This window comes from Neolamprologus brichardi, chromosome 8 (genome assembly GCF_056152115.1).
Source record: "Neolamprologus brichardi isolate AB-2024 chromosome 8, ASM5615211v1, whole genome shotgun sequence".
NCBI classification, from domain to species: Eukaryota; Metazoa; Chordata; class Actinopteri; order Cichliformes; family Cichlidae; genus Neolamprologus; species Neolamprologus brichardi.
In genome coordinates, this window is record NC_142111.1 from 12195558 (window position 1) to 12210298 (window position 14741).

A 14741-nucleotide genomic window follows, 5' to 3' on the forward strand; every position below is an offset into this window, starting at 1 on the left:
CCACTCACACCCTGGGCCATCTGACCTCAGGAAATCACATGATAGGGTGGGGCCAGGTTTCAAAATGAACTCACCCGAAACCCTGGCTGATTGTGACCCACACCCATTTTCACACCTCTGCTCATGTGATTAGATAGAGGATCATCAGGGAGTCCCTCTTTGGGGGGTAACTCCCACTGGGTTTAAATGTGGGACTCTCCACCATTTGACCTTTAGAACTGAAGAAGCTTCTCAGATGAGAGGTGAAACGTCTTCAAGCAACTTAAACAAGTCCAGACGCTTTTCTTTCCAAGCTCCTTAGACTACGATGAGCTGGATGACTGAGAACCTTCACAGATATATTCACAGATATTCATCCTATTAATTTAGTTTACACCGAAAACTAAAAAATCTGATCTTTGTTATTCTGCTGTTGCATCAGTCCCTGGACCTGGAACATCTGCTGGATTTTCATTTATCATCTGTTTGTATTTGCTCTTGAAAAATCCAGCCTAGGAGTGTAAGGGGAAAAAAAATCAAGCAATCGTGAATTTCAGTTGCAGTAAAAATGAAAATAAATAACCAAGCTACATGAATGAATATTGTAACCTCTAAATTATTTTTTAACTGGACATCTTCACTAAAAACTTTTGAAACCTTTGTAATTATTGAAAAAGTGTAAGAAGTGTCTTTCACCTTGTACAGGCCAGCAGTGAGTAAAGCCAGAAAAGCCAACCCTCCCAGACATCCTCCAATAATTTCTTTGGTGAAATTTGGCTCAGGATACACTTCTACCACAACTTCAATCTGAGAGAAAACAGGATGTCGATGCCAAAGAAGCTCTTAATAACTCAAACAATAGACAAGAATGTGTACTCACCTTGCGAACAGGAGGGTTGTCAGAACCTGTTGAAAAGTAGATGTACTGGTTTTTGTCGTACTCAAGACTGACTGTGCTGGTTAAGAGGAATTTGGCAGATTGAAGTCCAATCTAAGAAAAAAAAATAGAATGAGCTGGCCATAAATTAGATTATTTCATTTACCAAGTTACTCATACATATACAGGAACAATGTGTGTTCACCTCTCGCCTCTGTGGACAGTCTTTATCCTTCGAGCTCGGGTCTGCTACCAGAGACCTGGGAGCTTGAGGGTCCTGCTGGTCCCTTTGCTGTTCCAAGAACTGCATTCTTCTGCACAGATATTTCCTGGGATTGGCTGGAGCCACTCACCTAGCTTGGGAGTCACTGCATTTAGTGCTCTGATTACCACTGGGACCACTGTTACCTTCACCCTCCACATCTTCTCAAGCGCTTCTCTGAGCCCTTGGTACTTCTCCAGGTTGTCAAGTTCCTTCTTCCTAATGTTGCTGCCATTTGGTATCACTACGTCTATCACTACAGCCGTCTTCCTCTGCTTGTCCAGAGGAAGACGGCTGTCTTGTTGGTTAGCCATCACCATTTTGTCTGTCTGTGGAAGTCCCACAGGATCTTTGCTCGGTCATTCTTGACCACCCTAGGGGGTGTCTCCTATTTTGACCTCGGGACTTCCAGGCCATACTTGACACAGATGTTTCTGTATACCAGTGTTTCCAAAACGTCTTTTGCTAGGCACGCCAAGTCCAGCCTCAGGATGCTGGAAACCCTCCATGCATGGTCAGGCGCTTCCTCGTCTTGATATCAGTGGCTTCTCCTCCTTTGGCAAGATTATTACCCCAGTAGGGTAGCCAGTGTTGGGGAGTAACAGAATAGATGTACCGGCATTACGTATTAAAAATACTAAATATGAGTAACTGTATTCTGTTACAGTTACCATTTAGATGGGTGAAAATTAGAATGCCATTGTTACCATCTGACTACACTACTCAAATCTGAATGAGCTTCGAATTAGGGATGAGTTTAAAAAATAGATTTCCAGATTCAAATCAGTCTTAGTTTTAATAAGCCAATATCGATTCATTAAATCCTGATCGATTTTTAAATATAAATGTATTTTGCCAGAAACATCAGAATCTCAGGTTAAAGGTCACGAAACTATTTCAACAACCGCCAAACAGCGAAAAAAGCAAATGAGAGCAGGTAAACAGATTCCGCAAAAAGATATAAACACAAAGAGCGGATCGTTAACCCGACAGCACATACATGTACACGCTGCGTGTGCTGGAAGCCAACACCTCACAAATTCTGAAGCTGCAGGTTTCGTCACTCGTGCCCAACAGTGCATAACCTTGGTAGATCCCCCACTTGATGGTGACTTGTGCGATGGTGTTGAAGTTAGCTTCTAGAATTGTACGCCCATTCAGTTCATGATGAAGGCTCCTAGAGTCCTGTTGATCTTTTACAGCTCTAGACATTCCAGCATCCAGGTGTGGGGCATCGAGTCATAGGCCTTCTTGTAGTCAATCCAGGCAGCACACAGGTTGGTCACCCTAGTGTTGCAGTCTTGGCTGACTGCTCTGTCTACCAGTAGCTAGCATTTTGCGCCTAGGATTCTTGCCAATTCCCTTCTGTGCCCTGCTTATGTATTGAGTAATGTTCATGTTCATTTTAGCCAGACAGGAGCTTCCATGTGGTACTGAGGGTGGTTATTGGCTGGTAGTTGGATGTGACTGGAATCTCTGGGAACTCTTTCAATACTGTTGGAAAACCATTTCAGGTGACTACATCACAAAGCTCAGCGAGAGAATGTCAAGAGTATGCAAAGCAGTAATCAAAGCAAAGGGTGGCTGTTTTGAAGAATCTAAAATATATGTTTTGAGTTATTTCAAACATTTTTTTCTACATAATTCCATATGTGTTCATTCATAGTTTTGAAGTGTGTCCAAACATAATGCTAGGAAAGTACCTGCAGCGGGTCAGGGAAGTCCAGAGGGGTGAGCTGAACGGTAAGAACAACGGTAAGCTATCAACACCTACACCCTGCCCATGATCAGGTACCCTGCTGGAATAATAAGCTTGCCAAAGGAGGAGATAGAAGTCATTTAGATCAAGATGAGGAAGCTCCTGACCTTGCATGCATCCTGCTGCTGTATGCTAAGTGCAAGAAAGGAGGCCGGGGACTGGTGAGTGTCAGAACCACATTCCAGGATGAGACAAAGAACATTCATGAATGCATAATGAAAGTGGCCCCAACCAACCACTTGCTCAGTGAATACCCCAGGCAGCAGAAACCCAAGAATGAGGAGCAAGAGGAGGAACCATCATGGAAGGACAGGCCCCTGCACGGTATGTACCACTGTCAGATAGAGGAAGTGGCTGACATCCAGAAAGATCCTGTGGGACTTTCACATACAGATGGACAAAATGGTGATGGCTAACCAACCGGACACAGTAGTGTTAGACAAGCAGAAGAAGATGGCTGTAGTGATAGATGTAGCAATCCTTAATGACAGCAACATCAGGAAGAAGGAAAATGAGAAGCTGGAGAAGTACCAAGGGCTCAGAGAAGAGCTTGAGAAGATGCAGAGGGTGAAGGTAACAGTGGTAATCAGAGCACTAGATGCAGTGACTCCCAAGCTAGGCAAGTGGCTCCAGCAGATTCCAGGAACAACATCTGAGATCTCTGTCCAGAAGAGCGCAGTCCTATGAACAACAAGGATACTGCACAGGACCCTCAAGCTCCCAGGCCTGAGGTAGAGGACAGTCACTTGAAGGCTAGACCGCCCGCAGGGGCGAGAGGGGAATTTTTTTTATATACAGTATATATATATATATATATATATATATATATATATATATATATATATATATAAATGAAACATGTAACACAAATTTCCCTTCAACTACCTGCTCTATCCATCCTGAACTGAGGTTGGCAAATATTTCATATGTCCTCTTCATCCGTCTTTCCAGGAATGTGTTGCACTTGAACACTCTGCACCTGGCTACAGAGCAGTCCTGTTGGTGATTTAAAGAAGACTGAATGGAACACTTGTCTTGACCCAGTGCAATTTGAATTTTAAAATCTACTGTGATTTTACATTTCAGTAGCTAATGTGCAGAGGTGTACTTACAACTACTTTATTTGTCAGTATTTGAGGAACAACATTTTTGAAAGGTGGTTCTTCATCATTTCCTCTCTGACAGTCTGTGATCTGGAATACATTTAAGTGCCAGTGTGATTGGTCCTCACATACATCTGTCCCACAGCTAAGCTTGAGCCATTTTGGGGTCAGCAGCTAAATCTTCTGGCATATAAATTACCTGTAGATTGCTCAAATCTACCCAAATGTCTTTTTCACCAAGCTTCACTGGAACCCTGATCACCACAGTGAAATTAAGTGCTCTGATATCATTTGTAATCTAAACAAGAAAAGAAAAATATTACAAGCTTTATAGCTAGGTTTATATCACACAATACATTTTAAAAAATAAAGATCTATGGAGAAGGTATATTTCACCGTGACTGACTGTTGAACTGGTTTCTGCAAACTATTCATCCCAAAGGTGAAATTGTTGTAACTGAGGGAGCTAAACAGATATATTTTAAGGTTAAATACAAAGAAAAACAATTATAGATAGATAGATAGATAGATAGATAGATAGATAGATAGATAGATAGATAGATAGATAGATAGATAGATAGATAGATAGATAGATAGATTTAAATAGAACAGCACATACTTTTCAAATGTCATGAAAATGCTATATTTCACATCAATCCATTTCTTTTTGTAAAGTTCACTTGTAGTGGCATGCTCCTGATTTCCACTGAAAGAGAGAATTGAAAATATTTGTATTGTGTCTGGGATATTGCTTTAATGAGGAGTACATGTACCAAAATGACAGTACCTGCTGGCATTCACAGTGACAAAGATCTTCTTCTCAAGTTGACTGTTGTTGTCAATTCCATAGGAAACAATGAAGAAAACCTTAATTGAATGAGAGAGATAAGACTGAGTAATAATTTTTGCTAAATTATGCAGAACTTAGAACATACTTTATGTATAAAGAAAACAAACAAACCTTAGTTTTGCTCTTGAAAATTGGCTTGTCAATAGTGCAGTCTGTCCTTCCTTGTGATAAACCATCTTCACTGTCCAAGGGGCTGCACTCAATTCTTCCCTTTATTAGAAAATAAAATGACTGCTAGATGGATTGGGAGAGCAGCAGATCAGTGATGAATTGATACAGACTTGATCCTGATACCTTACCTGCTGACTCGTGAACTTCCTGTAGGAGAGTCCAGCTGGGTACATGAGAATAATATGACTGTTGTAGGAGTTTTCACCTCTGTTCTCCACTGTGACTGTGACATTCAAAAGCTCATCAATGCCCACTTTAACCTCTAAGGATCTGGCAGAGTATAAAGGAGGATGAGAACAAAGGAAAAGGAAAGCAGCCACAAGCAAAGCTTAAGTCTTGTAATTCTGCCACACCTGGTGAAGTTGAAATCCACTTTCAGGTTATCAACACACTTGTTGTCATTGCCACAGTTGATCTCAAACCCTAACTGTGGAAGAGAGCATAATGGAAAAAAGTATTTATATGACGTTTTATTTACGGATTGCAATTTGAACATTGTATAGCCAAATCCAATGACCAATTTTTGTGTGCTGCCATTTAGTGGAGGCTTTGTGTTGTTGTTACAGGAAACAAAATAATTTCTGTTAACATTCTTGATCCACTTATGGAAGACATCTTGGTCCTCTGGACGCTCAGGGAAACAATTTAAAGTGTATAATCTAAGACACAAACTATAATTTTAAGGTAAAGAACTATGTAGAGTAGGACTCATTTTTCCAAAAACTGATGCCTAGCAGCTTGTAGACAAAAGAATTAAAATTCAGGGTGTGGAGCAAGTTGTTTTGTTAATAGACTTACAGGATGAATGGTTGTTCTTTTAGCCTGTGGGGACAGACTTGGTTTGGGATCTGTGTTGGAAGATAAACCATCAAATGTGAATTTGAGCTCATTGGAGAGCACATTGAGAGAGTCTTCAGGACAGGCCTGCAAGAAGAGGGATGAATGGTTTAGATTCAGTGTTAAAGGACTCTTTGCATTGAAGTTCTATTGATTGTGTTGTTTATGTTTTGTTTTGTTTTTTTTCCAGATATTGTTAGATTTTACCTCAATATAGAATTTTACAGTTGAACACTGTCTGTTTTTTAAGTCTATAGTAAATGATCCAGACTGCTCTTGTTGTTTCCCACTGATGTATGCTCGGTTGTTTGGAGGTTTCCGAGTGGCATCCACTGTTAAAGTATAATGAATCCTTGCTTGAGCTGGAATAAATCACAAATGGATTTCAATGCTATGAACTTATATAAATAAAAAAACATTAAGCTGATGGGCAGTGACTTTGTAGTTTAGAAAAGGAGAGGAGAATGATGAACCTGTGTTGACTGTAGACACTCTGCTCATGGTAAAGCAGAGTTCAGCTGTGTTTTCGAGTGGTTTTGAGCAGTCTACATTCTGAGTAAGGATTTGCTTTGGGCTGAATGAAACGTCAGTTTTCACGATTACTATGGGCCTTGATCTGGAAAGTAGTAATATACATGTGAACTACTTTTACCTTCATAATTAATAACATACTAACATTGGGTATCATTAGTGGTGTTCTCACATGAATTAGTAACACGATTTTACAAAAGTAAGCACAACACATTTTATAAACCACTACTTCTTAAAGGTTTTTGGTCACTTAATAGTATTTTTAAGATGGCAGAAACATTGCCAACAATAACACATGGCTGGACTGTCTTGGACTTACCTCAATAAAACAACTTTACCCTTTGAACCCACCGCTAAGTCAGGCAGTCCATCACCACTCTGGTCAAAAGATGACTGACTGATTGACACGCCAAAGAACTTCAGTCCTGACTCGACCTCAGAGCCAGTAATTCTCTGTGTACATGGAAATATTTTATCTAATCAAGTTGCAGATTTTGTCAATATTGCGATTACATGATAGATGAGTTTAGACATCATTGTGAGCTCTCTGATGCTGTGCACCTGTGAGTAAGTAGGACTGATTCTTCCTCCTCCTTCACTGTGAAATATGTAGATGCTGCCTTCACCATTATTCTCCAAAGGTGCTCCAACTGCCAAATCCCTGAATCCATCTGAGTTTAGATCAGGCAGCACAGCAAGAGAAGAGCCGAACCTTCCTTTGACAGCTGCATGTCCTCTTAGTACTAACGGCTCATCGAAATTACACTCCACAAACTAAAAGGAAGAGAGTTAATATTTTATGATAATTAAGAAAGTTGGCAAATAAACTGATTAATTTAACTGTAGTACAAAAAATATTATAAATATTATAAATATATTTACCGAACCAGTTAATCTGCAAACATAAACTCTTCCCTCTCTATCAGGCTCCATGTACATTGGGGCTGATATAAAGATTAGATCAGTGATGTCATCCTTATTTATGTCCATGGCACACACCTCTGCCCCAAAATATTCACCAGTCTGATACTGTGTAAGGAACAAATTATTAAATAAAAAAACATCAGATACATAAAAATAATACAGGTTTTGATTATAGTTTATTTTTCATGTCCGTCTTATACTGTAAAGCTGTACCTGCCACGGAAACGGCTCTATTGTTTGTTTCATAAAGCTTTGTCTGTTAGCAGTTGAGAACTGTAAACTCCATCTCACAGCAAGCACTGTTCCTCTGTGTTTGAACCTTGGAGCACCAATAACTGTCAGTGAGCCACGCTGGGTTTTAGCAATTGCCATGGAGTAACCTACAATTTAACAGTCAAACAGTCAAAGTCATTAGTTAAAATAATCAAATGTGGCTAACATAGACAAATTGTATAGATTTTTCTAAAGTACCTCTGCAGGGAGCAAAGTTTGAAATTACATATTTCAACAACTGTCTAATATACCAGATTAAAACAAAAAAAAAGAAACTTACTATAATTCAGCCATCATTTGCAGTAAGAAGCCTTCTATTTCACCATACCCCTTTCTTGCCTTAAGCCTACTGCATGTTGCAGATGTCTGTCTTCACCTGATTTTATTCTGAATCTATTTGTTAAAGTGATTACAGTTTCTATACTCTGAATTACAAAGGAACCCCCAACATACTTACTAGTGAGCATATCCATCCAACCATACATTCATCCATTTGTCCATCATCTTACTATTGAGGGCAGTTTTTGGTCATTTAAACCTAAATTTATTTGTTATTGTTGTCTTTTCTTATTCCAGTCTTCTGGGTTTTCCAGGTTTTTTATTTATTGTTTTTATTATTTTAATTGTAGCCATTTATTTCATATTTTATGTTAAGTAACAGACAATCAAAACAATGTGACTGATATTAAAATGCTTTTAGCATATACACCTTCAGCATTTTTAATATTTTTTTCAGTTTTTATATTTCGTCCAATAATAATTACAGCATAGCTATGTTTACAGTTAGTTTGTTGTCAGTGTAATATTCTCACCAAGATAACTGTCAGGCTCCAATGGCATCTCGTATGTTTTCACCCTGTCATACCCAGTTGTAAATTGAGTATAGCCTCCCGTCCACTGGTTGGCACCAACAATAGACATTTGAATTCCCTGCAGTGTAGATAGATATATATTGAATTCATAGAAATTAATTTAAAATCTGAAGTTTGTTTGGCTGCCCTTTTTTTATATATCACTTGACTGTCTGGTTAGTTTTAAGTGGTTTTAATTACCTCAGGCACATAAGCTACATTGAATCCCTCTTGAGCCATTTCCATTCTCAGTGACTCCCCACTGGTTTGAGATCCTGAAACACAAAAATAAACACAAATTTAAAAGACTGTAATAAATTCCGATTTGCTCATTCGTGCTATTATTATGGCTTAATGGTATAATTCTAAATAATGACTTGCTGTTTATTGAAAGCGTGTCAGAGCGTATTTTGGTCATTTTACAAATGGACAAAGACAAAATTATCAACTTCAGATGGAAGAATTTCTATAAATTTTAAATACAGTTAGGATCACGAGTTTCTGGACAATGACTCAAGCTGTGCACATTTTCAGCTTTGATTCAAGTTGTTTGAAATAAAAACAATAGCCATATTCATAAAGGTAAATAACAACTGAAACAGCAAAAAAAGCAGAGACATGCGTAACAGACATGTCTGTAGACATGTAAGAGAGGGGGAAAGACACAGCACCAAAACACTGATGAGAATACTACAGAGAGTATTAAAATTTAATCAGAACTGGAGATCTCAAGTACTAGGGATATCTGAGAAGCCAAAAACAAACAATGGAATAATGAAAACAGAGGATTCCTAATATTATAAATTAATTTATTAATCAGAAACTTCCAAAAATAAAGTAATTTAGAAATAAATTCCACCAGTCACCAAATTCCTTTTTCCCCATTGTAATGCTCTACCAGGCCTTTACTCCAGAAAATGTCAACAAAGCAAGTTTACGTTTGTACCTTCGATAGAGATTTTTTTCTCTAAGTTCTGTCTTATTATTTCAAGTGCGTTGAAGTCCCTAACTTGAAACACGTGTTTGTCTGAGGGAAAAGATGCAATGGTGTCCAGTTCTTGTTTTGCCTCAGGTTTATTAAACGCATCCCCCACCTAGAGGGGAAAACACACACACACACACACACACACATTGAAGTTATTATATTGTGTGGATTTGTTTCCCTATTAAATCAAAGGGATCCAAGTATATTTGCATTTGCAATGAGTACTGAGTTTGTATACTGTACTTTCATAATTTCCCCAAAATAACAAAACGGTCTTATAGATGCTAACATCTAAATACATTATAATAGCCGTTTTTACAAGTCTATCACCCATAGCAATCAGTTTCCTATCAATGTTTGTACTTTTTAAATTGTATAAGAAAATTAGTAAGTAAGTAAGTAAAAATTTATTTATATAGCACCTTTCAAGATAAAAGTGCTTCACAGAAGCTAAAACCTAAAAATAAAAGTCAACCAAAAGCAAGTTTAAAAAGATGAGATTTTAAAAGCGACCACGGAGTCCACAGATCTCAGGCTCAAAGGGAGAGAGTTCCATAATCTGGGGGCCACAGTTACAAAAGCTCTGTCGCCTTTTGTTTTCAGCCTTGCGTGTTGGACAACCAGCAAGCCCTGGTCACATGACCTCAGGGACCTGCTGGGAATGTATAAATTAGGTTAACTTTACAGGCTCAATGAACAGGTACTTACCCCAATAGCAAATCGAACTATTTTTTTACTCTCAGCTAGCTGTGCTGCATATGGTAAGCGATTTGAGTTTTGCGATTCTCCATCAGTTATAACTATTAGCACCTTCTTTGCATTTGATCTGGATCCTCTTTGTGGTGTAAAAACATTTTGGCTGTTGAATGAAGAAAATAGAGTTTCAGTTCATCTTTCATCTTGTTGTCTTAGAGGTTAAGTAAAATAACCTCTTAAATAACAATCATACCCTGCTTTTTAACAGTATCTTCTTCTAACATAACAGGGAATTTAGATTTCAGTTAAATATAGCTCTACAAGTACAGTTTTTATATCTAATATTTGACTTGCTCCATTAACTGTATAGACATCCACAAACACTAGACTCTTTTGAAAAAAGTTACATCAGTGTTTTGGATAAAAAGATCACACAATAAACATGCAACATCTTGGCAGCACTTACACAGCGTGTTCGATGGCCTTAGCTGTGTAAGTTCCTCCACGTAGTTGTTTAATTCTATCAATGTTAGATTCCCATGATCCAGATGAGAAAAAATTATTAAAGTAGTAATGGACCTTTGGTGAATAAGAAAACTGGGAAACAGAAAACTGAAGAAAAAACATTCAAAGAAAAATAAGTGGAAAGTGGAAATAAGTGGAAAACATAAAAAAAAACATATTTTATGGAAATTTAAAAAAGCTGCATGTACTTGTAATGTCTATGTCTAACTGAGAATAGCAGTGCAGTTCCTCACCTTTGTATCACTTGAGAGAAATGACCCAACGAGGTTTTTCACAAAGGTCTTCATTTTTTGAAAATCTTGACGATTTACACTCCCTGAACCATCCAACAGAAAGGCAATGTCTGTTCCAATCAGGCATTCTGTCAAGGAGATGGACAAGGAATGCTCTTTTAGTGTTTCTGAACTGCTCTCTGTGCCCTTTTTTGTGAAAAAGACTGAATTTCTTGGTATTCTGGAAGAATAATATTAACATCATTGTTTTCCCTTTAAATCTCCTTTTCACTTCTTTTTTGGACCCAATTTAACTTGAAATTGAGTCCTGTGTTTGAATGTTTAACACCACTTAAGACTTAGCACAACTCGCATAACAAAATAAAACAACTATCTTTGTGGTCTGCAGTGAATTTGAAACAAAACTTTCACTTCTTAATTTCAAATTTCATTTGTTAAAAAATTACTTTTTTATTAGTTACACTAGTTTTTGCAGTTATTTGTATTTCTTTCTGGAAGCTATAAGAAATCGCAAACAAAGAAAAGGAAACATGTCACTCTTAGACTGTCACAGCTGAGCAGCTGGTGTGTTTCAGATGTTAGACAAGACACAAACTTGCCATTGCCAGTGTGTGAATGTGTGTGTGAATGGGTGAATGACTGAATGTAGCGTAAAGCGCTTTGGGGTCCTTAGGGACTGAGTAAAGCGCTATACAAATGCAGGCAATTTACCATTTACAAACGCAGAAACCAAGGAGACAATCATAAATAATGGCTGACTTTAACCTCAACTGAAAGCTAAATAGGAATAACACATTAACTATAATCACAAATCTAACATGAGACGAATAAAAAAATATACTCAGAGCGCTGGTTCAGAGACCCAGCCTGTGACACCAGGCCATGGTTGTTTAAGTTGACTAAAACTAAACAAAGAAAAATAAAAAAATAAAAAACTATTTTGTAATTAATCCAATCAAATTCAAACTAGTAGCATGTAGTTACAATTAATAAAAAAAACCTAAAATGTACAAATTTTGTCCTATTTGCCAACTCAACCAGTCTGCTGAATACAAGCACTGTTTCTCTTCTTAAGGGGCGTGGGGGTTCAAATGTACATGTATGGTTTGCAGTTCTTGATGAAGAGACACTGTAATTCTATTATATGTGGCACATGCAATGACAATAGGTATTATACTCTGTTTTATGTTGTCTCAACTAAACTCCTCTATGTATCAATCAAAGCTTACATTGCAAAAAAAAAGAAAGTAATTAGATTTTGTTCATTCTGTGACCCCCACTGCCCATGTTGTATGTGTGGGCATGCGTGAAACATAAGTATATTTTCAAATCATATAAGTATGCTGTTACCGTCAATAGAAGAAGGGTTTGGAGGTCCAAATCTATTGTACTGGTCTATCTGAAAACACACACCATTGTACATGGTGTAGCTTTTGCAGTCCTTTGGAATAGTTGGACCACATGCCTGAAAAGAAAAAAAATTCTGATTAGAGTTAACTGATTATTTTCCTGTGCCAGTGTATTTGCAGTTCACCAACTCACCACAGTGTTTTGGGTTCCAGGATCATTTTTCATTGTCAAACCAAGGGACATGTTGATTGCAAAATCTGGCTCTGGATTGGAAGCATTCATTAGATGTTAAAACAATCATGAAATACATTTTGTGATCACTAGAAAAAAAAAGTTGAATATGATTTAATGAATACTGGAAAAATGTTGTCAGAGTTTCAGGACATTACTGTTGAGACATTAAGAAACTACCTACCTTGAAATTGTATATTTTGGCAGTTTTCTCCAGAGGTGGTACACCTATATATTTTCCCTTTTCTGTTTTGCGAATACTGTTCCAGTGGGGCACTGACAAGCAAGCTAACAAGAGAAAACCAAACATAAGATACAAGTTTGGTGGATGAAGTGGAGTGAAAAAGCTCCCATTGTTTTAATAAGGATTAAATGATTCAATATTTCTTTGACAAAAAAGCAAAAGTATTAGTGGTAATTATAAACAATTGCAAACCCACATTTAACCTAAAAATCCATGCTCTGACTTACTCTGATTGTCTTTGAACCACCTGGTAGCCAAAACCAGCAGCAGAGCTCCTCAGGGTCTTCCAAGCCGCAGGATCGATATTGAAACAAAGTGCAGCATTTAAGACTGAGAATTAAAGAAAAACATTATTGAAGCTGATTATGGAATAATAATGTGATTTTATTAGCAGTATCTATAATCACTTATAGAAACAGTATACAGTCTTTGTTAGTTTCGTTGTATTTCTTGAATGCAGCCACAATGTTTCTTTTATGACCACTAGAGAGCACCAAAGTCCAACATTTTAAAGCTCTGAATTTTGTTACTCAGAACAGTTATTGAGTTAAAAAACATTTTTAATATTTTAATTTGGAATCAGTTTTGTGTCTTTGATTGTTGTATTTTAATCCATCAGTCCAAGAGTAAGTGCTGAAACATAAACTTTAAAGAAAAGATATTGTAGTACTTTTTAAAGCTCCAGATATTTATCAGGTACACCACAGTATCAAAACATATCATTACTATACTGTATAATTTGCTTATTTACAGTATTGAAAAAATGCAGCTAAATAGACAATCACACCTGTGTGCACATACATCCTGCTCTCCTGAACTATGTCAGATTCATCAAGTTATGACACAAACAAACACACACACACACACACACACACACACACTTACAAACAAAAAACCCACACACATAAGACAGAAAATGTCTGAGATAAGTAAGGTTTGTATAGCATTTCTATAAATCCCAAAAATAAATTGAAATCAGCAAACTGTGATTACTAACTTTGATATTCAAAAAATACATAGACGCAAATATTTTCTCAGATGAAAACCATAAAATTAAAATCTAATTTTACATTGCAAATTGAATGTCCTGTAGAAGGCTTCCCCCTGAAATGACCGGCCTTATTTTTGCCTTCATTTTTTGGGCATTAGCTTTACACAGCTTTCTGAAATAACCAGTATATCATATAGTGCCTGTTCTCCATAATGTACATGTATTTGAAAAATATACCTCATCGTTATTATATGCACTCATTTTTTTTTCTTGTCACCATGACTCAGCCATATTAATATGATCATTATTGTTTCAACAATAGTTAAAAACTATCAGTCCGCTTAGAATTTGTTTGATTTTTCATGTTATTTACATTTCTGCTCAATTGTTATACAGACATGAATAAACATGATATTAAACATGTCAGAATAAACTGGACAGATACATATGATGTGACATTAATGTAAAAAGCCTCAGGTTTGGTTTAGCCCTGTATGGGCAGGTACATAACAGTCAGATATGTATGTATAACGATTGCATGGACTTATTACAGTTTTTGAACCTGTTTTAGTTTTATGATTGAAAAACACAGTTTTCATCAAAACGCCAGTCATAATTTTACTGTTTGCTGACCTTCATAATTAGAAAATAATAGATAAAATCACAATGCACAAACTTGTTTTACCTGACAGGAATAGTGCAGCACTAGATATCCAGTCCATTGTGTGAGATGTTACATCTGCTGATAGTGTCAGAGAGGAGTTGAAACCAGAAATACAAAAATGATACAGTGCTTCCTCAAAGATAAGACAGTCATTTAAAGGAATTATTATGTAGGAGGAGTTACATCATTGTTTTATGACACACTATAGACTGTGGTGGTATTGCTTAAATTTTATCCAGTGATTCAAGCACTTGATTTTTATAACAACTGAAATGTTTATTAGTTTCTAGGCAACACACTCAACTCATGTAAATAATAATTAAAGGTTTTACTTGGCTATTTATTATTCTAACTTCAGTTTTTGTTGCCAATAGATTGGTACAGCATCTGCAGTGGTGTGGAGAC

General features: G+C 37.0%; 1 protein-coding gene across 1 annotated transcript; it reads right to left on the reverse strand.

Annotated features, from left to right (window-relative positions):
* Positions 1–401: 401 nt before the first annotated feature.
* On the reverse strand, positions 402–14465 carry LOC118453389 (integrin alpha-M-like). The gene is made up of 30 exons (XM_087845452.1): positions 14358–14465; positions 12909–13011; positions 12622–12725; positions 12399–12469; positions 12207–12321; positions 10857–10984; positions 10565–10710; positions 10111–10261; positions 9364–9511; positions 8619–8692; positions 8379–8496; positions 7507–7673; positions 7252–7398; positions 6931–7143; positions 6689–6822; positions 6312–6454; positions 6046–6200; positions 5800–5925; positions 5355–5428; positions 5130–5271; positions 4942–5040; positions 4768–4847; positions 4600–4686; positions 4377–4446; positions 4180–4278; positions 3990–4070; positions 3763–3873; positions 860–970; positions 676–786; positions 402–491 (listed from the first exon to the last, which is right to left on the reverse strand). The coding sequence occupies exons 1-30, from the start codon at positions 14392–14394 to the stop codon at positions 402–404; spliced, it is 3435 nt and encodes a 1144-aa protein (XP_087701578.1). The 5' UTR covers positions 14395–14465.
* Positions 14466–14741: the final 276 nt, after the last annotated feature.